General features: G+C 44.9%; 1 protein-coding gene across 1 annotated transcript in view; it reads left to right on the plus strand.

Annotated features, from left to right (window-relative positions):
- LOC119177842 (transmembrane 9 superfamily member 2-like) overlaps window positions 1-24,431 on the plus strand; it is a 38,068-nt gene extending 13,637 nt beyond the window's left edge. The window contains exons 4-17 of the mRNA XM_075887420.1: window positions 871-998; window positions 3,102-3,234; window positions 4,713-4,858; window positions 6,582-6,693; window positions 9,059-9,138; window positions 9,718-9,826; window positions 12,712-12,844; window positions 14,734-14,795; window positions 16,352-16,409; window positions 16,886-17,103; window positions 20,088-20,239; window positions 21,115-21,226; window positions 22,465-22,633; window positions 23,997-24,431. Of these exons, the coding sequence (XP_075743535.1) occupies window positions 871-998; window positions 3,102-3,234; window positions 4,713-4,858; window positions 6,582-6,693; window positions 9,059-9,138; window positions 9,718-9,826; window positions 12,712-12,844; window positions 14,734-14,795; window positions 16,352-16,409; window positions 16,886-17,103; window positions 20,088-20,239; window positions 21,115-21,226; window positions 22,465-22,633; window positions 23,997-24,064 (1,680 nt within the window). The 3' untranslated portion in view covers window positions 24,065-24,431. The remainder of the gene's footprint in view (window positions 1-870; window positions 999-3,101; window positions 3,235-4,712; window positions 4,859-6,581; window positions 6,694-9,058; window positions 9,139-9,717; window positions 9,827-12,711; window positions 12,845-14,733; window positions 14,796-16,351; window positions 16,410-16,885; window positions 17,104-20,087; window positions 20,240-21,114; window positions 21,227-22,464; window positions 22,634-23,996) is intronic.
- The last annotated feature ends 3,555 nt before the right edge of the window (window positions 24,432-27,986 follow it).

The raw sequence follows: 27,986 nt of genomic DNA on the forward strand, positions 1-27,986 counted from the left end.
TATTGAATAATAATAATAATAATAATAATAATAATAATAATAATAATAATAATAATAATAATAATAATAATAATAATAATAATAATAATAATAATAATAATAATAATAATAATAATAATAATAATAATAATAATAATAATAATAATAATAAATCGCAAGCCTGCGCAAACCATGCCACATAGTCACAGCGAAAGCTGGAAAAGAAGCCTTTCTAGACCGCCTTGTAAGCTCTCCAGGGCGACTGCTACAGGGGCACTTGCAAGGCATTCACTATGCCATAAAACCGTCGTAATTTTGGAGAAGCACATAGGCACCCACTATGCCCTTATTCTACATGCTGCTGAGAAGCAAGGTATCCGCTACACACCTGTAGACATTGTGTTCGCTTAGTTGATGCGGCTGATGACGATGAATGCGAGCCCTTTGTGATGGGTTTGAAACTTTAAATAAGTTTGAGTCCTGGCTATCATTTTGCCCCGCCGTGGTGGTCAAGTGGCTAAGGTACTCAGCTGCTGACCTGCAGGTCACGGGATCGAATCCCGGCTGTGGAGGCTGCATTTCTGATGGAGGCGGAAATGTCGTAGGCCTGTGTGCTCGGATTTGGGTGCACATTAAAGAACCCCAGGTGGTTGAAATTGACCCCCCCCCTTCGTATTACGTCAGTGTATGAAGCTAAATAACGTCTGCTGTCGGGCTAATTGGCGCATAGATGGGATGGCATTCATAGGGCGCAGAAGTAACAATGAAGAAAAAAAGTGAGAAGAGACAAAGTGGGCTGAACTTGCACCCCGCTCCCCTTTTCCCCCTCATGTGCACTCAATGGCCACGTGGGTCTTTCCCAATTAAGAATTCACACCGAGCTCTGCGCAGATCCGCTTCCTGGAGAACCAGACTTGCGTGACCCTGTGCAGCAAGACGTACAGCATCGACGACCCCGCCTCCATGAAGAGGCTGGAGAAGCTCAAGAAGGGCATGAGCAAGCACTACATGCACCACTGGTGAGCACGAGCCGGGAGCGGGGCCGTCAGGAGGTGGTGTTGAAAAACAAAGCGTTGCGCAGCTTCGTAACGAATTAGATCTAAGTAACATCTTATGGGCTCAAGACTTCTCTATTTATAGTGACGTGTGCAGCAGATGCTCCACAATTCTGTTTTTGAGCTAGTATACTTGTAAAGGCAGCATCATGATAGTACAGACAGTCAGATAGCTCAGTCAGACAGATCTCAGTGAAAATGTTTACATATAAAGATTCACTAAGGAGACGAATGATTTTGTCATATTAGAAAAAAAATACTGTTCCACAATTCCGAAATTACTTGCCGTGAGAAAATGATTGGTAAGCGAGAAAGCACGCAAAAATAAAATGGGACTGGCGACACCGCCTTCAAATTCGTGTGCCAAACGTAATGACGTCATATATTTGGACGGCATGTACGAGCTCCTATGTAACTCCTAATCAGTAAAAACAAAGTACGTTTTCTCTGGGGGGCCGTGGACTTGATATACCAAGTTTCAGTGCATTTCGTTGAACCTTGTTGAACCAATGCTGCCAAAATACAAAGAATACATTTTATTAACGCCACAAGCGGTGATTATGGCGCGAAATTTTAAAATGAGAATTCTACCGAGTTTCTCGCGCGTTAATAAAAATAAACCTATGATGTTTAAATTACCAGACTTCGTATTCCCAGAATAAATTTAATCCGTTACAGCTAGTTGTTTCATCGGATGAACAGCGCTGCAACGGGACAAAGAAGGAAGGAACAGAACCACGTGCTGTCCAGACCTTTACTTTTCTGTGCCGTTGGAGCGCTGTTTATTTGAAGTTCAGTTTATAGCAACAAGTCTGCATTATTCCTTCATATCCATGTATACTTCAATGTCCTCTTATTACAATGGCACTTTTTGCCCATGTGATATGAGATTGAATAACGAGTATATGACAAGGTAGCGGACACAGTTAGGTGTAGAGATTGTGGCAGATACTCGAGCTATTAAACTACTGAGCCTGATTTAACCTGCCTTTATGTGCACTCCGTTTTCACTGGTTCCTCTTCGGATGCGGGAAAGCCGAAACGTGGTCAGATGGTCGTGCGCATGAAGCGTAGCACGATAGACGAAAGAGCGGAGCAAGTCTCTTGCTGACGCCATGCCCCGGGACTATGACGATGACGGAGTAGATTGCCACTTTCTGAGGTGTGTGCTCTAGAATTTCTGCGAAAAGATCCTGTTTGTCGTCAACTGTGAGAAATAACAGCGTGCGTCCTGAAGCTAATAGATGAAGACTAGATAAGCAGATGTCTTATTGAAGTTATTAGCTATACATGGGCGCTGAAATATTTTGTCCCTGCGATTTCCGACTCTTCCAATACTGTCCTTGAGCAAGCCAAAGAAGTGATGGCACCCGTCACAAACTTGGTAAGAAGTATAGAAAAAAGCACACACACAAGAAAGTGGTGTGAACCTAACGGCTATATAATAGCGTTAATTTAGGTTTGATTTGATATGGGGTGTTTAACGTCCCAAAACCACCGTATGATTATGAGAGACACCGTAGTGGAGGGCTTCGGAAATTTCGACCACCTGGGGTTCTTTAACGTGAGCCCAAATCTGAGCACACGGGCCTACAACATTTCCGCCTCCATTGGAAATGCAGCCACCACAGCCGGAATTCGAACCCGCGACCTGCAGGTCAGCAGCTCAATACCTTAGCCACTAGACCACCGCGGCGGGGCACTAATATAGGTGGCATAAGTACACGCGCAGCTACAGCCAAAACCACACGAATGCCTTGTAAAGCAAGGGAACATCAAGCGTCACTGCTGAAAATGCATGTGTGTGAAGGCACTGTATTTTAAAAAAAAGTATGCTTCTAGACCTTTTAGCACAAGGTTCCACATACATACGTAATGCTGCCGTTCGTTCGTGAAAAATTACGCTGTCTAACAGACGTATTAGGATGACGGTGGGATGGTGAAACTAGATTACGTAGATAGTTATTCATCTTTGGCCTATTGCGGGCTTCTGCCTTCGTCTTCGTCGTTGTTTAAGGTAATTTCTTGTACAGTATGCTGTATTCACGTGTTCTGCACGGCACCCAGGATCGTGGACAACATGCCGGTGACGTGGTGCCACTCGACGAGTGAGCTGAGCGGCCAGACGTGCAGTATGGGCTTCCCCATGGGCTGCTATACGTTTCGCAACAGCGTGCCCCGAGGAATATGTGGAGTCTACGTAAGTCACCGAGACGAGTCCTCTGCGTATATTGTTCTCGCTTTTTCATGCATATATTAGCATATATACTTGTATATTTCTATTATCTGTAGCGACGACAAAGAAGAAAAAATTTAAGCGACCTGAGTGTCCCGTTTAAGTGTCTTTAGCCCATATCGCCAGCCTTTAGTGCTTAGCGACCTCACCTTGGTAGACACTAGAGTGAAAGAAGGTCGTCCTGTATGTACGGGGCGAGTGCCACCTTGATGACAGATACCCTTAAGAAAGCTGTAGGATTTGCAAAGCCCACGCTTAAGTCTGCGCGTGGGCTTTGCAATTAACTCCGGCAGCGTGTAGTCGTGCTCTCGAAGCTGATCTCGGAGGCTACGTTGAAAAAAGATCGCGGTTCAGACCTTTGCCAGGTGCCGCAGCGGTTCGAGCAGTTACAAGAGAACCGTCTGATTTTACAATTAACCCACTTAAGTTTCATTAATAAACCTGACAGTTCATTATCTCCTATCTTAACTATGGTCCGACATCATATTCATCCTATGCAACTCTTAACTACAACTTCTGTCTTGTTTATTTTTTTTTCAACTTTCGTCTCATTCGAGCCATCTCTCAACTTTCGGTTATCTGGCGGTGAATACCGATATTCTTTTTGAAAAACACGAAGTCACTAGTAGTAAAAAAGCCCTGGGACGATGAGCTCCGGGCCAGAAAAAAACACGTTGCCCTAAAAAAGTCCGACCTTTCATACTTCGAACGTGAGCGGCCGGAATTGTGGTAGTTCTAGGAGACGCACAGATCAACGAGACAAGCATTATTGATACGTGGGGTTTAACGTCCCGAAACCACCATATGATTATGAGAGATGCCGTAGTAGAGGGCTCCACAAATTTCGACCACCTGCGGTTCTTTAACGTGCACCCAAATTTGAGCACACGGGCCTACAACATTTCCGCCTCCATCGGAAATGCAGCCGCCACAGCCGGGATTCGATCCCGCAACCTGCAACGAGGCAAATATTGAGCTTAGCTGTAAAAACACGATGCAAAAGCAAGAAAAAAAAAACAAAGGCGAAGGAAACACGGCGTATGCTGGACGATCACGGTACACTTACGACATTTTCAACGACCACATGTTTCAGAGACTTTCTGAAACATATTCAGAGACTCCAAGACATCGTTTATGACAGCCTGTTTGCTGTACTGGGAGTTTTTTTTTTCAGTGTCGAAATAAATTTGCAATGCATGAGTTGTTATACATATTCCAACTAAAATTTCGTTTCATTCTTTTCTTGTGCAAGATTCATAAAGGTAAGAGGGACAAGTTCTATAAGTTATTGTAATAATGAGTTTCGGGTTTCACAGCATAGAGCGTATGGGGAAGACTAATGATGCTAACGCTATCACATTATGGTTCCTTTGACTTAGCATACAAAGATTTCAGTATGACATTCTCTTTTTTTCATTTCCGGTTGGCCATGGCAACTTCAGTCTGCGTACTCCAAGCCAGAGACGTTCTACCTGTTCAACCACGTGGACCTGACCATCTCGTACCATAAGAGCGAGAAGGAGTCTTGGGGAAGCTCCTTCATCGAGGAAGGAGGCCGCATCATCTCCGTCAAGGTGCAGCCACGGAGGTCAGTGGAGGCGGTGAAGTGCATTAGCGCGTGCGCCTGCATATATCTTGACATCGCCGATCAAGTGGCCCTTTCATCGAACTCAGAAACGCTGTTTATCAACTGTCTCAGCTGTCGTGGTAGACAGAAAGGAATCCCTCAAACTGTGTTGGTCCTGGCTTATAGGAACGCCCTGAGCCGCAGTAGGCAGATTGGCTAGAAGAGACCAAGCAAACCGTCTGTGGCACTTGCGGTGGATTTGTAGCATATGCTGCACTGTAGGTCTCGTTGTATCCTGAAAACAATCTCAAATTAACAAAACGACTATTACTTAGTCAAGATAAGGCTGGCAACGTTGGGCTGTTCGGTTATTGTTTCTTTTTCATTTCTGCTATAAACAATAGGCAGACCCCCCTCCCTCCCCCCTTCCTATATGAGCGTTTTAATTAGCGAAAATGAAATGCATCTTTCGCACTGTGCGAGAGTGTCAGTTCTATGTACTGTAAAACAAGCTTGAAGGTGTAAAGATAAGGTGTAAGGCGCTCGTCTGGGGGACTGGGCACTTTCATAAATCGAGTCTTGGAGTCACCTCATAGCGCTTATTCCCACAACTACGTCGTAAGCTGACTAATTTGCGTGCTCGCGTCAATTTATAACTATGCGACACCTCAAAAAACGAGCAGTGTTTCTTACAGAACTGATTATTTTTCGTGCTCTTGTTCGCGTCGACTACGAAATATTGTTCAACGCATTAAACTCGTCTTGTTTATTTTTACAAACGAACAGCGGTGCGTATAACAAAAGGCACAAACACCGCATATTACATGGCGCTGCTTCTGCCTACCTAATTCAGCAGCGCTTCCTTTTCTTTACGCTTTAAACCACTTTTGCGCAAGCGGTTTCAAGCACCCAAAACACCCTTTTATACTAAAAGAATTTGCAATGCATCTCGCTTTCCAAGTCACTTTTTTTTTTGCGCAAGGAGCAATGTTTTACGTAAAACGCCCTTTGCGAGCTTAAGGCACTACGAGTTACCGAAGAATTCACAGAGTTTGATCAATATTCGAAATTCACTATTCAAAGAAACGATCAGTAATAGGCGAGCTTAAATCAACTGATATGTTAGTACCAATGTTACACGTATTCTGTGAAAGTTTAATGTTTAATTATACTGAACAGGAATGTTGCCACCGGTACTAAATGACAAGTCAAGATCCCATGGCTACGTATGCCGAACAGTGTATGGGCATGGCAGTTGCGTATACCCAGAAATTTCTTTTTCGGGGAGGGAGAGATGGCTTCGACCGTACTCTTTGTATGTTCGCACGTGCATTTGTAAGTGTACTTGTGTATGTACACAAGCAGAGTTGAAAATGTCGGGGGAAGGAATGTGAACCCCCCTGGCTACGCCACTGGTGGCTGTGTAGCACTAGTGGTTTCCTCATGTGGTGTTTTAATTTCAGTATATTTCGGCGTGTGACTGCGCTTGTGTGTGCGACATTTTGTGCTTTGATGTTGATAGGTTTCTTGATAGGTAGCCTTTGTTTTTCAGTAATAAGGGACTACTCGAATCCCTCGTTGAGTGGAGTGTTGTGGTTCGGGAAAATTCTAGGGCGTGGGGTTGTCGAAAATAGATGCTGTAAACCACCCTGAAATGCTTTAATATTTACGCATACATGAATAAGGGAAACACCACTATTCGGTCCGTTAAACCTAAAATCTTTTATTTTTACCTCAATTTCAGCATCGCGCACAAGAAGCGCCCGAACTGCGACTCTGGCGAACCTCTGGCGCTGAGCTCAGGCGAGATGAAAGACACGTTTACCGTACAGTACACGTACAGCGTCACCTTTGTAGTGAGTATAACGCATGTTTTAGACGTAAAAGAATACCCTGCAAAAGTGTATGCGAGAGCGACCACGCCATCAGTCGTGCACTTTGTAAAGTGCGTCGGACGCGCTAATAATTCGAAGACTGCTGGTTCGGTTTTATAGGCGGCAAAGTTGCTTTTTTGTCCTCTTTGATTCCTTTCCGGTTTAGTAAACGTTATACTTATTCGACTGCACTTTTGCTTTCGTCAACTTAATGGTCTGTTGGTTTGTTTGGGTTCTATGTGACAGAGAAATGAGCCCTTGAACTATTCGTTCACGCACGGTTAAATGTATACCACTTTGCATCATGGCAATTTATTTGCTCCGTAGTTCTACACGTTCCTCTTAAACTTGTCACAGTTGCACAGTATAACTTTTTGCAATTTTGACTTTTAGTTTAAATAAAATAATATTTCACGTATGTGCTGTGAAAATTATTTGCCATCTTTGTGGCATACAGATGGGGTGATTGTAGAAAAAAAGCTGTCCCTAGACATCTTGACAGACTCGCTCACTTCGGCAACATGCAGTGAGACGTTGGTTTAATTTTCCCCAATTCACCTTACCTAGGTCCCTGCAAACTTCCCGAAGCGGTTTGTGTGGAAAATGAATGTAAATTTTATGCTGACAAAAAAAGAAAGGCATAAAGTAAAATGCTGCATTTTAAGAGTACAGTAACCTAAACGCCCCAACTAGACAACTAATACCGAGATACTTAAGAATCAACCGATGATAGAGCAAGTTAACGATGTGACGAAACATCATAATATAGCAACGGAGTGATTAATGATGAGTGGGGCGAAGCATCCATCTGTCCGTCGGTGTGTCCATCAGTCCGTCCGGACGCACGGGCGAACGGACGTATAGAAGCACGTATGGAAGCACGGACGCACGCATGGACGGATGAACAGACAGACGGATGGAAGCATGGACGGATGCATAAATGGATGGACGGACCGAAGCATGGGCGGACAGGCAGACGAACGCACGCATGGATGGACTCACGGACGGACGAAGGGATGGACAGAAGCATGGTCGCATGGACGGACGGACGGAAGCATGGACGGATGAATGAGTGGGTGAACGGACAGACGCATGGACGGATGGATACACAGACAAATGCGTCACCACACTGGTCGTCATTCACTCCATGAATATGCTGTGAAAACCACTAACGCCATCTAGTTATATTATTCCCAAGGACACATAAACATAACGCAATTTATTGAGCAACTCATAAACGAGAGGTGGCTACATACAACAACAACAACAACAACAACAACAACAACAACAACAACAACAACAACAACAACAACAACAACAACAACAACAACAACAACAACAACAACAACAACAACAACAACAACAACAACAACAACAACAACAACAACAACAACAACAACAACAACAACAACAACAACAACAACAAGAGGAGAAAACGACCGACGCCTACTAAGGAGCTCAGACCCTAAAATGATGACTCAGTGTACAGGGTAGAGAAGTAAAACTGTAAAGATTACGGTTAAAGGTGATCTTTTCTTATGTACACGTAAAATTAAAACGAATATTCCACGTTGAATTGGTATCTCAGCCGATGCTCTAACGATGCAACAAGGTTCCAACAAAAACTCCGACGACAGGCGAATATGCGCTGCAAGGAAATTAAAAATTTGCATGCATGAGATCATTCGGCTGGAGCAACAAGCTGAAGGTATCGTAGCGAGATGCATCCGTTTTTTAGCTGGCATTAATCGGCTAATGAGAGTGGCGATGAATTATAAAATTTTAGTTATCAAGTTATCAATGAATTATCGGCTTAGGCACATTTTTAATCAAACCAATGAAACGTACTCTCCCTTTGGCCATATGACTTCACCCACAGGTCTGGTCGGCTCCCGAAATTCTTAACGATCTGTAGCACATATAATTTAGTTGAAATTTCTGCTGTACTAAACAATTTATTCACTTGGTTCCTTTTGCGTTCACCTAAGACAACTCGAAGGCGTAAGGCGTCTTCTAAATAGAAACAGAATTTTTTTGTAGATTATCGCAGCAGCAGACGACAATGATGACTTTACGGTGAACACTGAGGATTACCGAAAGGCCCGGGGAGGAGAGATTTTTTGGGGGTGATGGGGAGGGATTCGCGGGGTGCGCGCAGCTCGTGGCATTGTCGTGTTTGGCATTGTTTATCGTGCCGGCATTCCTGCACTCTACAGGCGCGCTTACTTGAGACGTAAAAAAAAAAAATGTGGGATGTGGGGCTCTTTAAGAACTTGAAATGTCTCAGAATGAGTGTACAATTTTAGGGCATTCAAGTGTAACGAAAATATCGCATCTCTGCACACAGAGGAACGACCAGATCCGGTGGTCATCCCGTTGGGACTACATCCTCGAGTCCATGCCGCATTCCGATATTCACTGGTTCAGGTGGGTGCAGCACGGGCAGACGGAGAAGATGTTGCCGCATAAATCGACAGGTCTCAGGTTATCCCTGTCTATGCCTTGAATGGATGTCCCCTCGCGTTTGGCTTGAAAACGTGCCAGGCGTGTCAACGTGCGAATGCTTGCTTGCACGAAGTAAATTGCCGAGAAAACCACTAGCAATGTAGAAAAATGTGCCAAGCATGTGAAGGCACTCGTTTCCTCGAGGGAGACAGTCAAATTAAACATTACATATCTAATGGCCTAGTCAAATGTATTACATCTTTCAATGGTTAAATTAAGCATTAAATTCCTAAATGAGCTACACAAATGTAATACATCCTTCAATAACGTATTTAATAACGTTAAATTTCTGAAATACACTCTTAAATTCCCTGACGAAGGCTGGTCCCCGGCCGCCACGTTGGCAATAAAGCATCGATTATCGTCTGTTCGTCCTCTTTACTGGAGCACCTATATTTAGACCGAATTAACTATAGCTTTCTTGTACGTCAAAGGAGTAATTGGAGAAAGGAGACAAATGTGCCGTGTTGAATGAACATTGTTTATTGTTTCTTATACCAGCATCTTGAATAGCGTGGTGATCGTGCTATTCCTCACCGGCATGGTGGGCATGATCCTGGTGCGCACCCTGCACAGAGACATCGCACGGTACAACGAACGCGTCTCAGGGGTGAGTGCTGTGATTGTGTTTTATTTTATTCTTCTATCTCTCTCCCCCATCCTCTTCCTCTCCTGCGAAAACTGTAGTTATGGGCTAGTTTAATTTACTGTACTGGAATGTTTACTCCAAGTTCATGATTCGGAGTGACTCGAAGAAAAGATAAAGTGCTCGTAATGCTTAGAATCGCAGCTGGAGTGCCCATGACACATTCGGTTGCTCGCTATCACGCTTTCGTTCGCATTGCGACGATGCGGAATCCGTTCGTTGTTCGAGCCTCAATAAATGCATATACGAGCTGAATGTTCAGCCAGCCGCCACAGCAAGCCAAGACTGGAAGAGAATACATGCGACGATGCGGAATCCGTTCGTTGTTCGAGCCTCAATAAATACATGTACGAGCTGAATGTTCAGCCAGCCGCCACAGCAAGCCAAGACTGGAAGAGAATACATATAAGTGCACCTTTCGCTGAAAACAGGCTCCTCACTGACGTCACGCCCAATACAGGTGCTGCCGACCGGAACTCTTCAGATTTCGGTCACGCGGCGATGTTAAGTACAGAACCATAGAAGAACGCAATGCCCTGCCCCCTTTTTTTCGGTCAGAATAAAGCTTAGAGTCCTAATTACATGTTTCACAATAAAAAAAAGAAAAGAAAACAAAACGATTAGGTGCTTTTCACAATGACCTGCCTTAGTTTGGTCCCTGGCTTTCCTGAGGAGAAGACCAGAAGTAACAGCTTTTGGAATGTAACACTTCAATGACATTAGTGGCCATTATAGCAACAGCCTGCGAGGAAGCAACCCTTGCTCTTTAAACAATGACACGATAGAATAGTTCGGGCTGAGGAAAAGTATCCGGCACACTCAGCGCCCTCAGGTGATTAGGGAATGCGGCCGCTACTCCGCCTCCATGCGCACGCCTAAGGGTAGATTCGTCTGGGTGTGATGCGTGTTGCCACAACTCACCGGAGCGCTAAAGAAAAAAAAAAGGGGGGGGGGGGCAGCGGGATGTACTACTGCAGAAGTATTTTCTGCCGTCTCTTGAAGTAGCATCTATTTCACATATACAGAATGTTCCAGCTAACTCCAGCCAAAGAGGCCTGCAAATTTTAATTTAAATATACAGAAATGCCTTGCTCGAAAACAAACTTTGAGTTACCGGGAAATCGCTGCGCAAGATTGTGTTACCTCGAGAAAGGGCAGGGCCGATGACCGATCCTCGTGTAGGGCTTAACAAGCACATAATGAGAAAGTTTGGGTCAATTTTCTGTGAATTCTTTTTGTTCAAGCTTGCGCAACGTTAGCTAGGACACTAGCATATATGCTCGCGCGTGACCCGATGCGTGCCCAAAATTCTACGTTCTAGAAATTTTTATCAGGTTCGTAAGCATTTGCAGGTCTGGGTTCAAAGCCCAACCCCGAAAGAAAACTTGTTTAGTTTATTTATTTATTATAAGTAGAACCGTCGCTCATGACGTCATACCAAAGCCGTGCAATTTGAGTGAGAGGCAAAGCTCTACAGCGTGGCTTTGTCAGTGTCAGTGGTTGGCTCTACCCTAAAGAGTTGCCAGTTCCGCTTATTACACGCGGATTTAAGCTTCTGTTTTTCTTTTTTGTTGAGTAGATTCTAGAATTTTCTTGTCGCTTGTCACATTTCTTGGGCTTACGTCGAACTTGTTTGAATTTTCTTGCGAACATAGTTGTTTTATCGCTCATCACGTTCACCAATAGTGTGTTTGTCGATAAGATTTATTAGTTGAGTATATAAGTCAAATATACGCGAAAGGAATCAAGATGGGACGTTAATCATGCACTGACAAACGTGTGCATTCGACCGAATAGAGACTCTACACTGAAGACAATGTTAAAAAGTAAATATGCGCTTTTGTTCATAGTTGCGCGTACTTTTGCTATACGGGGTAATAAGAATAATTTTTCTACTCCAACTCTGCTTCGTATTTCAGTGATATTTTTATTTAAAATAAAGGATGTTCAAAAATGGGCAAATATGTATAATTCCGCTTGTGTTGGGGCCTCTTTTATCACGATTATTCGCTTGTTAGCTTAGTAGAACCTAGCAATTATGTCCGATCCACTGACGTGTGCGGTAGGGCAGTATTCTGCGGATAATTTCCGTCCATGCTATTGTGTTCGAAATTCCGTTCATGCTATTGTGTTCGAAAAAAGACAAATCAATTGAGAATAGCATGTCCAAAAGCTGCGGCATGGTCAAGATCACGGAGATGCATGCGGATTGACATTAGATATTGACGTCATTGTAGCCGCAGTGGCAGCGCACTTTATTCGCAAACAACATTTCTTGGCAATGAAGGGAAGGCTACGTAGCCAAAGCGGGCGTGTGCAACCACTGAAGAATACAGTACCACGATTGAGTTCCTCTTTTCCGCGTGAAAATCATGAACACCACATTGCTTGATTTTATACTGTATGATGCTTACGAAGAGATGCAGCACGAGCCAAGCACTTACTTATAATGGTTTTACCTTATAAGCAACGTGATTTCATGTTTTTACCTCTGTTAAAACGTGACACAATTTACGGGTCCTTGAAAGTCAAAATAGCGCCTTCGTGTTTAGGTTAGCGCTTATCGCCCTTCAGATATTCCGACGATTCGCCAAAGGAGCTTGCGACGATTTTCACTGACAAATGACTGTTTAAGCAGATGAATCAATTGGCAGGCAATGTTATATTCGAACATGGCCGTCGTTCGAAGGACGAGTGTAACCGGGCTTCTTCGCGTAGGAGAACTTATGCGGTAGCTCTGCCCTACTTTTACTTCATTTCCAAGAAACGTTGTCCGCGAGTACAGCAGACATGAGAACAGCTGCTACGGTAGCGTCATGTTCGATAACCTTTTGGTCCCTGGCGTACAGGAGGACGCCCAGGAGGAGTACGGCTGGAAGCTGGTGCACGGGGACGTGTTTAGGACGCCAGAAAAGAGCCTGCTTCTCTCGGTGTTCGTGGGCAGTGGCGTCCAGATCTTCTTCATGACCTTCATTACCCTGCGTGAGTCACTCACTCACACTCACTCACTCTCTCGCTCACACACTCACTCGTTCACTCACACAATCAATCAATCAATCAATCAATCAATCAATCAATCAATCAATAGGTAAGCTGTATAAACAGAATTAAATCGCAGTACGCATTTGAAGGTGATCATTTCCGAGAAGAGGCCCAAGTGTAGGAATTCTGCGAGAACAAACTATCAGGATTAGAAATTGAAAGAAGTCCATTCGGAAGAAAAAAAATAACAGGCGTAAAATATATAGTACACATCACTAAAAAGGTCTTGGAAAGGGTACCAATACAAACAAATAATTATTGATGATAAACCTAGTAACTCAAACGATGGCAGTGGATACGTTTTCAGAAGGCATTTGAAACGACTCAGTGGCAATAGTGTTGAAACAAATTTGTATAGCTTCTTCTAAGTTCAGTTGCTCAGAAACAGGTATTTTATTCCTCCTATTTTGTAGTGACTTCGGTTGAGGAAATACGCTTCGGTGAAAGAGTGGTTACGGTGCTGAGCTGCTGACTCAAAGGTGGCGGTTTCGATCCCGGCCTACATTTCGGTGGAGGTGTAATGGTATAGAGGCTCGCGTGCTGTGCTAAGTCAGTGCACGTTAAGAACCCCAGATGGTCGTAATTTCCAGAGCTCTCCATTGTGTGGCCTCTCTCGTGATCATATCATGGCTCTGAGACGTAAAACCCAGATATCCTTCTTATTTGGTTGGAAAAGAAAGTTATTACCCAAAGTAAACTTCATTGGATTTGCATAAGTGAATGACAATTACGAAAAAAACATAATGAAAACATCTCATGGTGGATGAGCATTTCAGCAGGCCCATCAGAGCAACCTTATGTCGTAAAATACAGAAAAAAAGACATGGTGAAACTGAGGAAAATAAACTTCAAAGTTGTAACAAAGGGTGTATCCGTCATCATGTTCAATGTCCATTTGCGAATACTAACCATACGAGTATGAAGTACTTCCAAAAGACATATTACAGTAATAAATGCGCTTCTAAGAACGTGCGTGGTAAAGTAAGACGGTAATGTTTAAAGCAGGACTACTCTAGGAGTCTTGTGCCGAAGCCGATTTTTGCAGCAGTGTAAAATGTCAATGTCAACTTTTAGATTGGGCCTACAATCACTCACATAGGCATCGCATAACTGACTTGTTCCATGTCAACTTTCATTTAATGCATTTCTAGATTATGAGGCGTAGATAAACACCACGTATACATGTGCGCTCAAGCGATGGCATGCATATGAAGATTTTCATTTGACCGATTCGCAGAGCGCCACTTATCGAGAGCAACCGAATCACGGACGCAGGCCAAACTGGGCGCTCGTGTACCCCCGGAGAGTGGAAGTGTAATACGGTTTAGCAATTAAAACAGAGTAAGGTTGCAATGTTGGGTTGTTGTTGTGGAATGTTCGAACATGCTTTTATATTGCACCGCGTATTTACGGTGACGGAATCAAGGTGGGCACTTGAACATATGCAGTAGGCCCGTTTGTTTGTGTGTGTGCAGGGTGGGGGGGGGGGGCGATTATTACTCTGTGGAATTCCGAATCGGGTGCGCGATAGGCAGCAGCTGACCTGCAATTCACGCCACTATTCACCTGGAAAGTGTGCTTACAGCTTCAGCCGGCATTTGCCTGTATCGATGACAAAGCGAAAATGATCCATCAGAACATTTTCTTTAACAGTACATACATCACCGCATGCATGCATAGCTCACTTTTAACAAATGCAATTGTCACCGACCCTCAAGCGATGATAGGACGGTTTTCTGTCGATTGATCTGCTTTGGCAGCACAGGTCTGACTAGTATGGGCACCAATAGCCTCAAACTTCTCTAATGGTGTCTTTAAACCTTGCGCAGTGTTCGCCTGTTTTGGCTTCCTGTCGCCGGCAAACCGTGGAGCCCTGATGACGTGTGCTATGGTGAGTATTTTTCCTTCCATGGAGACAATGAAAAACACCAAGGAATTGACGAGCTGTATTAAAAGCTTCGCTTATCCTCTATCGGAGGAACTAACCTGAGAAAGCATAAATGTTAAGTAATCATTGACGCAAATAAAAACAGTGGCATAAAAACACCCCAAACTTCCCGCGTCAACTGGCAATGGCGTCAAATTTCTAGGCGGTATCTTTTCACAGAAAGAGATGAAATGCAATATGTTTGCAATGGAGCTGACCATCGAACTTTCAGAAGCTACTGCACCGGAGCGGCCTAAATGGTATCTGGCTATGACGTCATATTGACGTACCGGCCAGAGTAGAGGAATTGAAAAGCAGGGTGAAAAGGTATAGCTTGATGATCATGTTTTTTATTCAATAAAGCAGCCCGTTTCGACAAAACGTAGTTTTCGAAAGCATTATTTTGTTTCAATTTAGCGTTCAGCAGTAACGCCGGAAAAGGAATGGCAAAACGAACCAGCGTGCAGGGTTTACACCCGCTGGATTTTTTTCAACCACATTATGCCGCAGGCGAGTAGCTTACCTCTCGCAGCGTCTGAAAATATGAACGGCGCTTTTATTGGACACGTCCGCGCGTCCCCTCGGGACGAGCGGGGGAGTCTCGAAGAAAGGAAGGAAGAGAAAAAAATGTGGTTCGTAAGTTTTTGTAACGGCAGCACCACCCTACTTTGCGTACCCGTCTATCCACAGCGTGAATCCGCCACGTAAATAATTGAGGTACTGAGATTGGCACTGGGCACGAAATGGCAAGCGAAGACGACTACGGTAGACACGTGCAGTTCGGCCGCGTCGTCATTTCAGGTCCAAGAGTATCGGTGACAATGGGGGGCGATGGTAAAGAAAACACGCTTGTTTAAACTGCCCAGGATAGCAACGATGGTTCGCACATGAAGCTTCGTTCTGTCGGCTCCGTTCGACTCTGCGTGAACTGCAGCCGCTTTATAGCAAGACGAAGTTCAGCAAGTGTTCAGCAGTTCCATTTCACTACCTTGACTTTCTTAGACTCACCATTTGAAACCGGCTCACGTTGTTCGGAACGATCCATTCTTGATCTGCAACAAATGCCGAAACGCAGCAATGAACAAAGCCAAAAGTGCTTTCGAAACCGCGAGCACGACGCAAATATATGTGCTAACCATCGTTTCAATGGTGGCCGAGTGATCGCAACACCAGAGTTTTCTCGAGTAAATATTGTAAGAAACCCTATGGTATGACGTCATACGATCGCCTTGAAGTGTCACGTCACGTATGACGAGATACGTGACGTTTATACTCGAGTTACGTCACACTCCCGCATGCGTCGGGGACCCGGGAGCTCCCCTACCAGGGCTTAGAAAAGAAGCTTAGTCGCAGCGTTGAGCCGTAAAGCAATCCGGTCTCCTGTTACCGCTAGTTCACTCTATGTTATGGTGCTTTCGTCGTCGCTTGTAATGATTCGTTCGGAGGCAGCTTTGAACGCTCTGTCTTCAAGCATATAAGCACATCGTTTTGATGCGTACGCATTGCTCCGTTCCTCGCAGGTGTTGTTCGTGTGCCTTGGTACTCCGGCAGGATACGTATCGGCGGTTTTGTACAAAAGTGAGTACAAGTTTGATATGCGCGGCGAGAACGTTCTATAGACCTTTTCGCTGTTTACGAACAGACGTGCTGGACGGCTTCCGATTTTGTGCAGAAGTGCTCCTAGGAGCATTGGCACACAATGAGTGCTTTAGCGAGTAGCATACTCATCTTTAACACTTTTCTCTCCTTTGTCTGCCCAAATTATTTAAATACATTTACTTCTAAGCTACACGCAACACTATAAGAGCTAGTACTTAACTTTAAGCTCCTTCATTTTACCAGAAAGCGGAAAAAGAGTTTTTTTCTTACTCTGGCACAGCTAAAAAAACAAATTTTCTGCTTCAGTGTTTGAGAGTGATAACTGAAGTAACCGGAAGTTTCTTGGGAAGCAACACATGCTTCTGCTACTGCTATGTTGACACCAACCGAAAAGGTCTATAGAAAATTGTGCCATGCAGATTCGCGCTCATCACCGCTGCTTTTGTCTGGCACAGCTGTCGGCCAGTTCAGATGGAGGCTGAACATGCTAATGACGGCGCTCGTGTGTCCCGGCGTCGTGTTCAGCGTCTTCTTCGTGTTGAACCTGCTGCTTTGGTCGAAGGAGAGCTCAGCTGCCATCCCGTTCACCACCCTGATTGCGTTGCTCGCGCTCTGGTTTGGCATCTCGCTGCCCCTGTGCTTTGTGGGTGGCTATTTCGGCTTCAAGCGAAAGGTGAACATTGGTCAAATGGCAGAACTTTATTTGGATAATTTTATAGAAGCTGTATTGAGAACGTTGTCGAGAAAGACAAAAAAGTGCCCGAGAAAGCGCCAGCTAGCAACCAGATGTTACTTGCTCTATAAGGCGCAACGCTCATTGTGAAAAACAAAAGAAGGCAATAATGACTGAATACAAAAAAAACATTGTAAAAACAGAAACCTATAGAGATACATGACTAACACATGACGTGGTAATGAGAAAAAGGCCGCAGGTACGATATTACCTTGCTGTGAGATGGTTAGTGCTCGAGTTTTTCAGGAACCTGAGGATAGCTCGGATACGTAACTGGTTTTCAGTTTTGTATCCGTTTTAGCAACTTGTACGTTTACAAACGTCGAAGGCTCTATTTTGCTTGGTCATCACGCCTCAAAGGTACTGTTGCTTTGAAGCAGAAGACTTCTGTCTAGAAATATGAGTGCACTAAGGTCGAAAAGGTAATCAGACGATTGCGTGAATTATTCGCGACTCCAACTGAGCGCTCGCCACTTAGCGGCCGTGCCTGGAAACGGCGCTAACAAGGCCAACCTTCAAAGGAGACATGTTACTGCGTTGAGCGCGTTGAGAAGTGATCGTGTATTCCTTTGTCTTCTTCATTCCGTACGCTCGAGCCCGAAAAAGAAGAGAGTATGTCCGGAGACCATTCCAGTGGGCCTCAATGCATGGCATGGCGGTGGAAAGATGGCAACGTATCGTTTTATTACTTGCCGTTGGATGCGGACGACACGCGACGGCGAAGGGCACAAATAAGAAACTTTAGCATTTGAAAAAAGTGATGGAGGCTACGGTAGTTTGTTATAATCAATTCACTCGCGACGAATTAATTCTACTCAGTGAGTGCACTATTATTCAGCTGGTGTACATTTTTATCAATAATTCGGGCTTCTTTAAGTATAGTTTCATTTATATAATGAAGCGCTTTAGGAAATTCGTTGCGTTACGAGTGGGGCTGCATTTTTCGCATATGCTTGTTTTCGGTGCAAGTAAGTCAGTCGTATAGTGATACCGGCTCTCAAATTAAGCTGCTGTAAAGCTTTCCCCGAACATTTCTCATTTCGCATGTGCGCATATATTACATGCACACGAAAGCGCGCGGGATGCATGGTCGCGCGTTTGTAGCTCGCGCGAATGTATGTTCGTGCGTATATACATCATGTCTTTGCATTCGTAGTGTGCGTATAGTGGGCTTGCATAAATCTGCTTTGAATATCAACTACTGCCAACAGGAACAAGCAAGTGTTCGGAAGCACATGATCTTATTTTCATTAGAAACCTAAGAGCATGGATCGGCGAACGGAAACAAAGGAACATTTCTAATACAATCTAAACTGCCGATTCTGGGATATGCTGGCCCAGACTTAGCTCCGTTCTGTATTGAAGTAAAGGAATCACTGAAACTGATAAGGCCTTGCCTGTAGCAGTGTAGCAACGCAGCGCAAAAGTGCTGTCGGAGAGTCCCGCTATACACATTAGCAGTTGCCTTATTCAGCCTCGGGCTCGCTAGAAAGGTTCTTCAACTTGAAGTATATCTGATGCGGTTCGCCGAAGAGGCTCGACGTCTTGACGCGCAGCGCAACTATTTCCGATGTTCCGCCAGCGAAATACTTTATGCCGATGAAATACTTTATGCCGTGGCCAACACCGTTTCGCCTTCGACGAAGCAACGTGATCCCACGCCACTTCAGCACAACGCCAAGTGAAAGTGCCGCGTTGACCCCGTTAAGCGCAGCCATCTCTGTTTTTTCGACCAGTGTTGCTAGAAGACTGAGCGTTTTATGGAGTTGCGGATGCACAGCAACGCGGCTTTTCGCTTGCCGTCTTTTAGATGCGGAGCATCTAATACTCGAGGCTTGTAGTGCGGCGCCGTCCGCAAGCTTCCTCCTCCTTCTTCCACCATCTGTGCATCCCTTCCTCCTCTACACACCGCGCGCGCTTCACTCCTCCACCATCTGTGCACCCTTCCTCCTCTACACACCGCGTGCGCTTCTCCTCTTCACGAACATTCGCTAGCTGTATAATGTAGCGCGCATGCGCCGTCACGCTTCGAGAACATCGGCAGCTGACGCGCGCGCATGCGCCGTCGCGCTTCGAGAACATCGGCAGCTGACGCGCGCGCATGCGCCGTTGCGCTTCTCCGCCTTCTCGAACATTCGACAGCTGACAGTGCATGCGCCGTCGCGCTGTATATATACTCAAGGTCGGCGCTCGCTCGCTCAGTTGCCGCTCGTCGGTTGGTTTGTACGGCGCGTCGACGTCCGAGGTCGCAATGATCGACGTCCCTTCGACCAGCGCCGGCCAAAGTGTTGGCGGAGCCGCATTGGATAGTCGAATACATGGCGTCGCGACACTCGCTGAAACGCGCAACGCACGACGACTGCAAACACCACCAGCCGACCACCATTCGCGGAACCTGCATCGACCACGTCTTTGCAAATTTCGACCTACGACCGCTGCAACCCGATCCACTCACTCTTCACTTTACCGACCAAAAAGCCATCGTGCTCAAAGTTCGTCGCAATAAATAAACACCGCCCTTTCGCATACGTGTCGTACGTGTTCACTCATTTAACACCCCCCCCTACAACCACGTTAACCAATTTAGCCAGCGACCCAAGTAAGTCGCAATTTAACACCCCATTTCACAACCACGTTAACCAATTTAGCCATCGACCCAAGTCAGTCGCACTTTAACACCCCGTTAACCAATTATATGCTCCGCATCCTCCTCAGTGTTCCCCCGAAAGAAGCTGCGGGCAATTTTTTTCCGACCAGTGTTGCTAGAAGACTGAGCATTTTATGGAGTTGCGAATACACAGCAACGCGGCTTATCGCTTGCTGCCTTTTTTTGTCTTTCTTGAAATGATAAATATAATTCAATAGTTTCAGTAATTCATTCATTTGGCCTTCATGGTGATCTCTTGCTTGATTGACCCTCACAGGCGATCGAGTATCCAGTGAGGACGAACCAGATACCAAGGCAAATCCCGGCTTACACCATGTACACAGACCCCTTCCCGGCAATTTGCATGGGCGGCGTGCTGCCCTTCGGATGCATCTTCATACAGCTCTTCTTCATCCTCAACTCCATCTGGTAAGAACCTTAACGCGTGCGATTCTCCATGTTGTGGACACAACTCCGCTCCGCCATATTTTGGCCGTGCAATATATTGCTTTTTTTGCTGTGCAAGGATGCATTTTGTCACACATGAGAACTTCGGTTTTTAAGGGAGCTTATAGTACAAGAAAATATTATTGATGACGAACTGATATTAGTGAGTAGCATATGCCAACTAAACAATCTTCACAAAGCTGCAAGGATGGCATTTGTATAACCTTATATTAGCGGCATTTAGATACCTACCGAGCAGACGACGTACTGATCTGCTCGTAAGAGGCCATGACACAGATCCGGGGATGTGGCCTTTGGAATTTAAAACTATGTTACAGGTGGCCATGGATGTAAGATTTATAACAAAAGAAATTACTTGTGAAACCTGCAAGACTGGTTTTCATAAAAAATTGTAGGTTCAGCCATCGTGACAACTGTGTCCAGTGCACGTGTACTTGGCATAGGATTCGCCTTTTGTATAAGTTTGGATGGCTTTGCGAATTTCAGATATTAGCCTCTAGTTGAACTTCGAATGGAGCGCTGACGTACAATGACTAGTACTTCCATTGGTTCACTGCAGTCATAGGAGCTGCAGGATATCTCAGTGAGTGAGATAGCTGTGGTGAACGAGTTCTTTCAGGCCAAAAGTTGGGAGTAGGGATTTCCCTGAAAAAACTAGCTGAGAGTCAGCTTTGCAGCAGTACAGGATACTATAAAGGGGATGGTACTGAGACAGCTACACCCTCCTCCCCCCACTGTCTACCCTGCCACTCGGGCACCGTACCTGCAGTTGATTTAGGGCCACATGTGATACCGATGAAATATCTTAACCCCTTATCTGTGTCGTGCTTTTCTAGGTCCAACCAGATGTACTACATGTTCGGGCTTCTCTTCTTGGTCTTTATCATCCTCATCATCACATGTTCCGAGACCACGGTGTTGCTCTGCTACTTCCACCTCTGCAGTGAGGTAACAGGGGGGGGGGGGGGGCAGTTTTGAAAGATAACGTCATCTTCTGGTCATTGTTGCATCAATGCTAACGTGAGAGCGCCGTGCATGAAGAGGTACTTTTTACGCTGCTTGTCTAGCACTATTCAAACGCTTAGGTTGAGAAGAGATGCGAAAGATGATTAACGGATAGTACTTTCTTAATGCGTCCTTCATAGACATCATTTTATTCAGCAAAAATGATGGCAAATCAGACAAAATGATAGTGGAACGAAAGATAGAAAGCTTCAAAGTAGGGTTGACGACGAATACGGAGAAACGAAGACAATGTTAGGTGTCCTCGTGAAAAAACTAGAATGAGTGACATATTGCCGAGAATAAGTGATATTTATGCCTCAATTCAGTGAAACAGTACCTTTAACATAGCCATACAGAAGGGGAGCGTAGGAAAAGAATAAAGATGGGTTCATATGGCATGCATGCACACCTAACCTCTAAACGGAAGCTTACCACTACACCACTAAAGCAGAAAGTGTGAAACCATTGTATTTTCAGTACTGGCACATTGGGTAGAAATCTAAGAATAAAGAGAAAACATGTAGAGAAGATGTAGAGAAGATAATGACCACACACGGTCTCAATGAAATGAAAAATGACAGGCCTAACACTATGAGACGGGAAGGCAGCAGAATGGATCATAGGACAAACAATAGTAGCCAATCTGCTATAACAGACATTGAAGAAGACAAACGAACTTGGGCAAGTCATGTCGTGAGGACATGTAACAGATGGTAAAATAGAACGTCGGAACCTAAATATAAGAAGCGCATCGAAAAGGCGAGAAAGTGTTAGCTGGAGCGATGAAGCGGAAATTCGGAGGCATAAAATTGAATCATTTAGCAGAATATATGATGGGTTGGAGATCAGGCGCATGGCCAAGGAAGGAGGGAGTTGGGGGTACAAATTTTTTCGAAATTTATTGATTTCGCTTGCTTATATATACACGCATACAAACGCACGCACAAAAATACATAAAGTATACTTGAGCCTCCGCCCACCCCCTTCCTCTGAAAAAAAATTTCTGGCTTTGTTGGAAATCGTTGGGAGAAGCCTTTTGGCGGCGGGCCTAAGACAGGCTGATTATAATGAAACTGCCAGCCAAGTGACCTGCGAACCAAAAATTGTCTCCTAAACACGTGGAGGAATCGTGTACTGTATAATCGCATCTTTCCCGCTTGGTTCACGTTCTGTGTGCGCAGGACTACCACTGGTGGTGGCGTTCCTTCCTGACGAGCGGAAGCTCAGCGCTGTATTTGTTCTTATACTGCATCCACTACTTCATGCGCCTGAGCATCTCGGGCGCCACGTCCACGTTCCTCTACTTCGGATACACCTTCATCATCGTATTCCTCTTCTTCCTGCTCACCGGTGAGTCCGCTAACGTTTTAAAGGCCTTCCGTTTCTCGATCCGCTTAGTGTAAACTTAGCGGTTTTAAGATCCGAATATCTATTCCAATGTGTGCAACTGATGCATCGTAGGCGGCGAAGATGCATAAGTGATTTCTCACACCCTTTCAAGTCACCCGACGTTTTGCGGAGGCCCGAGAGGGCGAAGACATTAGGAGCGGGAAGAGGGGTAGCTTGAGCGTAGTGTAGTTTAACATTTCCACTTAAAGAAGGCTTGTCCCGTATTTCCTATAAGTGCCGTTTCTGAAGAGTTGGACGCCAATTTTCAAAAAAATATTGATCTTTGGAATGTCCTAAATCTGGATACCGATTTTGAAAAATGCACTTTTTCTTCGATGGTTACGTTTTAAAAGGGGTCATGAATTTTCCCCAAGAAATCATCAAGTGGGTTCGGTATTAGGGGCTCTATTGCCTCACAAACTGCAGCTAATTTTTTTTCGAATCCATCATGAACGAGCTCGGAGAAAAGAATGTATGTCCGCGTATGTCATGACTTTGAGCGTGCGTGATGTAACGCGATCACCCTTTCCCGTTGTCGTTTTTGTGCGCGAGGGTGGCCCACTCTGTATGGTTAGCAGACTATGGAGCGCTGCGCCGGTGCACTGTAGCACATCGTGGCCTGAAGCTGATCCAAATGCCTCACTTGATTTAGGCCAGCTATGGGACGACACCATGTTGCCCGCTGTGCAGCGTGACACAGCGGACGCTTGGGGCTCCGAAGAGGTGGAGCACAAGCCTCGGTATGAAAACAGGGCACTTGATAAAATGGCTGATTAGCAATTCGCTCGTATGCCCGCCGTTGACGCACATGACTGAAAAGATATAGCTTGGATGCTCGTAGTAGTGTCCGATGCACGGAGGACGCATTTTCACGCCACGCTCCAATAGTGGTTCATCGTTACCGAATGGTGTGATTGACAAAAAAATAAATCCTGCTAGCAGTAATGTCTGCGTAACGCACGGACATGCTTATTAAGCAAATAAACAATCTGGGATAAAGACAGTCGTGTGCGCGCCGTGCTGCCAGCGAAAGGTCTGAGTTCCAGATCGTTTGAGACCCCTGTCTTATAGGCATTTAAAATAAGTGCAAGACGCCAGAGCTTCGTCTTCAGGAGTAGATCACAAGCGTGAGGTCTATCATTCATTCTAATTCGCTTCAATTTGATATGTTGGCTTGAAATTTTATTTCACTTAACTCTAAAGTTATGATTTCTCAATTGCGTGGTCTTATTTTGAAAAGCAATTTATAATATTGATGTCACTACTACTTTTCAGGTTAAGCTTGATTTGTGATAACTATAAATACGTTCCTTTTTCGTCGCAGGAACTGTGGGATTCATTTCTTGTTTCATGTTCGTCCACAAGATCTACGGTGTTGTCAAGGTTGACTAAGACTCGTTGCACACAAGCTTTGCCCGCTGCCTCATCACTCGTTGGGCATCCGGTCAGCTTGCTTTCATCTCTTCACGAATGCATGAATGTGACCAGTGCTCCATGGGAACCATCGCCATAGAAAACAAACTTTGGCTTTTGTGACCAGTGTTTGGGGAAAGGGAAAGTGTGTTTTGTTCTTTGTATTTTCACGTTTTCCTGCATTAACTGGCTGACTTGCTGTGTGTAGACAATGACACCGTTTTTTTCTTGTTGTTTAAAAGTAAATGCAGGGCGTCAGTGTGGGTTGTTTTGTCATGGATCTTGCTATTCGTCGTAGCAATGATAATCGTTGTTGTGATAAATCTAGTATAAAAACTGAGAGAAACAGATATTTACTCAGTGGCATAATTAGGTGTACAGACACAAATACACAAGTAGAAGGGGGCATACAAGAACAAAGCACAAGAAGATTGAGGAACACTATAAAGTAGGAAAATGCGACAAAGCATAGCCAGTGATAGGGGGTGAAAGACGTTATTTGGAAGTAGGAATAGTCGAAAAGGTATACCTGAGAAAGCACGGCCTGAAAAATCGAAACTTAGTAGGGTGGGTTTGGCTAGTGGCCACGGCATTCTCGATCCGACAACGAGGAGGAGAGGGGTTCTGTTTTGAAGGAGAAATAGAACCACTGCATTTTCATTGGATATTAGTGTCAAAAAACAAGTGTCAAGCCACGCTTATCGGCAGGAGGACATAACAAGGGTTGTTAGTAAAAAGAGCCCTTGATACAGCCCTTAAAGTAGTACGGCTCAGCCACACATATAGGTATATAAATCAATAGGAAAGGTGGTGGGAAGTCGAGCAACATGCACAGCGCGCTTCCGCGTGTATGCGGTTTTCATGCACTAAACCACGAAGGCCTGTTCAGCCTCGATGGCGGCTTGTCCATGGCATGCTCTCGTTTGCGCCTCTTCTTGTTCTAGGGTCATCGGAAGCGGTGCTACGTAATGGTCACCATTGTCGTCAGAGAGAGATCGGCGCTTTGTTGAAAGTGTAGCTTTATGGCACCTAATTTATATTGTACTATTTGCATGCTCTTTGCTTCCTCTCTCTGCTTCTTGAGAGGAGAGATTGATTAAAGCCGGCACGGTAGCAATTATTACCTCTTGACTTGCCATTGAGCACTTAGTGCGACGTTTTCAAACAAGGGCTTCTCGTGTGCTAAGTGTTGTTGACTGTAGCTAAGAACGACTGTGCCATTTTTCTGCACGGCTCTATGTCTACCCCATGAGCTCGCGGTTAACGCCTCCAGGTGAGACGATGGTGTGCTGGTGTAGAAGATAAGTCCGTTGACAATGTCCCTGCGGTTACACGTGCTACAAGAGCGCGCGAACCACTGCCGTGGAATCTCATCAAGTTATGCTGTTCCTTTACGTGATGCAATGTTTGGCTAGGGAAAAGAAGAAAAAAAAACGCTAGTCTGGAAGTAAATTGGCCGAGGAAGATGCTACTCTCCAAACTGGATATTTGAAGAATACAGCGTGACGACAACAACAGTGGGAGAGTACAGAAACGCGTCGCTACTTACACTTCAAATATGTGAAAACAATACACCCAGTCTGTAATGCCAATGGACTTAGGAAGGCACCAAGCGATTCTCGACCAGGCCAGGTGACCCGCACTTGCCAATGGTGCCCTGGACAACAGGCTCCACCCACAGTAACTAGGGAACCGTATGTTTATTACTGTGTTCGTCCTATATGCGTTGAAAAACGTCTAGCGCATATATGTGAAAGGCAAATTAAGCAAACGCCACGGCTCACTGATGGGCCACCACAAATGAGTCGCCATTCGTTGACAAAAACATCACACCAATTGGGCAAGTTCCCGTGCTTGTTCTCTGAGTATGAAGAAGGGAGCGCTCGGTTGGCAAACACTAAGGTTTCCGGACTGACGTAACCAACGAAGTCTTCAATGAACCGTTATGATTAGCCCAGTGATCGGTACTACCTTGGTATACATATCCTGCGTACGTGTATTGTATCAGGTCTTTGTTATGTGTGAACTCAGGCAGCGGAGGCAAGTATACAGTAAGAGACAAGATCATACTTATTGGAAGTCTAGGCATGTCCACATTACATGACTAGAACGCATTGATTGATTGATATGTGTGGTTTAAAGTCCCAAAACCACCATGTGGTTTGTGAGAGACGTCGTAGTGGAGGGCTCCGGAGATTTCGATCACCGGGGGTTCTTTAACGTGCACCCAAATCTGAGCACACGGGCCTACAGCATTTCCGCCTCCATCGTAGATGCAGCCGCTTCTGCCGCTATTGGACAACACGATCTGTGGGTCAGCCGCTGAGTACCTTAGCCACAAGACCACCATGGCGGGGCCACTAAAACGGAACATTACAGGCTGGTAGCAGCTGTGATAAATGTGACAAGTTCTTTGAGATGGGAGACTACGAAGCATTGACTCGAGACCACGAAGCAAAAAATTCTTCGTAGAGTAGCGTGCATCGTCAAAACTACCTACGAGGGCGATCCTGAAACAGGACCGTTTGCTAGCATTTTTATATTCACACCCGAGAATAAATATTTACTTGTGCTGCGCCTTCTGTTTTTTCTTCACGAATGTGCTGAAATCATTGTTCTGGCTCGCTAGTCATTTACATGACGGGGAATGGAGGCTACAATGTCCGCGAGAATCATCGCCAAGGTACAGTTTGATTTTTCAATGCAAGATGGTGATCAGCTTCTGAAGTTCATGTGGTGGTGTGTTTAGTTTATGGACCTACAGTAGGTAATGAGTGAAGCAAAGGTCAGAAAATGGTATTGAGGCTTGGCAAATGACTACCCATTGTGCACGACAAAAAATGGAGCGGCAGGTCCAGCGTCACAGCCAATGAAATTGGTCAACAAAGGGACCACGAACTGCGATTACATCGATGACTCACATTTAGGAATCTGCTCGATCGATTTTGTTGACCGCACTACAATTTCAATGATTGCAACCGAAAAGCTCGGTTTTCAGAAAGATATGTTCAAGGTCGGTACCAAAAAATGCTTACAGATTAACTCAATGAGCAAAACATTTCCCTGCGGCCAACGTCTTTGCAGAAAGTTTAAAGAAACTGGTGCAGTGGTACGAAATTTGTTCACAAACTCAGTGATTGTGTAGGTAAGTGAAGTAGGGTTGTATTAAACTTAATTCACCAATGAGAACATTTAGTAACGAACATTTACTTTATTTAGGTGGGCGCAATGACCCTCACTTTGAGAAACCATCATGCATGTGTATATAGATTGGGCCGAAATGGATTGCGAAACGACATTTCACGACCAGCCACGTAATTCTGTACGTGTACCGTGTGGCACCGCGCGTAATTTATTATCCTGAAAATGTGATTTCTAGTGGATCTTTATCTGCTACATTTCAAACAGACACATCCAACAAGAGACGCAGAATTCGCCACATTACATTTCGTGAACTGGAGTTGACTAGTGCGCATTCAGTTATGTCTCAGAGCAGGGACGTTCTGTTCTCCGCGCTCGCTGGAATGCGGCGAGTAACAACTGAAGTTTTCTTTTGGCCAACGTACCGGGTGACAGCAACTCAAACAGCGACCTCACATTTGGCGGCAAACCAGGTCTGAGATGCACAAGGGGGAAATTCAAGCAATGATTCCGACACCGGCAGCCACTGCACCAGTCTTCATAGTCTAACGCGATTTGTACATATGATCTGAAAATATGACTAGTTGGGCAAAGAAACTGTAGGAAAATAACCATAAAAATAAGAGAAAGTAAATAGTGTCACACGCAGCTAACTTTATTCTTGAAAGATTATCGCTATATAAATATATCGATGACACGTGCGCAAACATACTACGCGTCACATGCCAACTTGCGTGCCTCAGTGCACGTGCTAGTTGAA

The sequence above is a fragment of the Rhipicephalus microplus genome, chromosome 1, assembly GCF_043290135.1.
Source record: "Rhipicephalus microplus isolate Deutch F79 chromosome 1, USDA_Rmic, whole genome shotgun sequence".
Taxonomy (NCBI): Eukaryota; Metazoa; Arthropoda; class Arachnida; order Ixodida; family Ixodidae; genus Rhipicephalus; species Rhipicephalus microplus.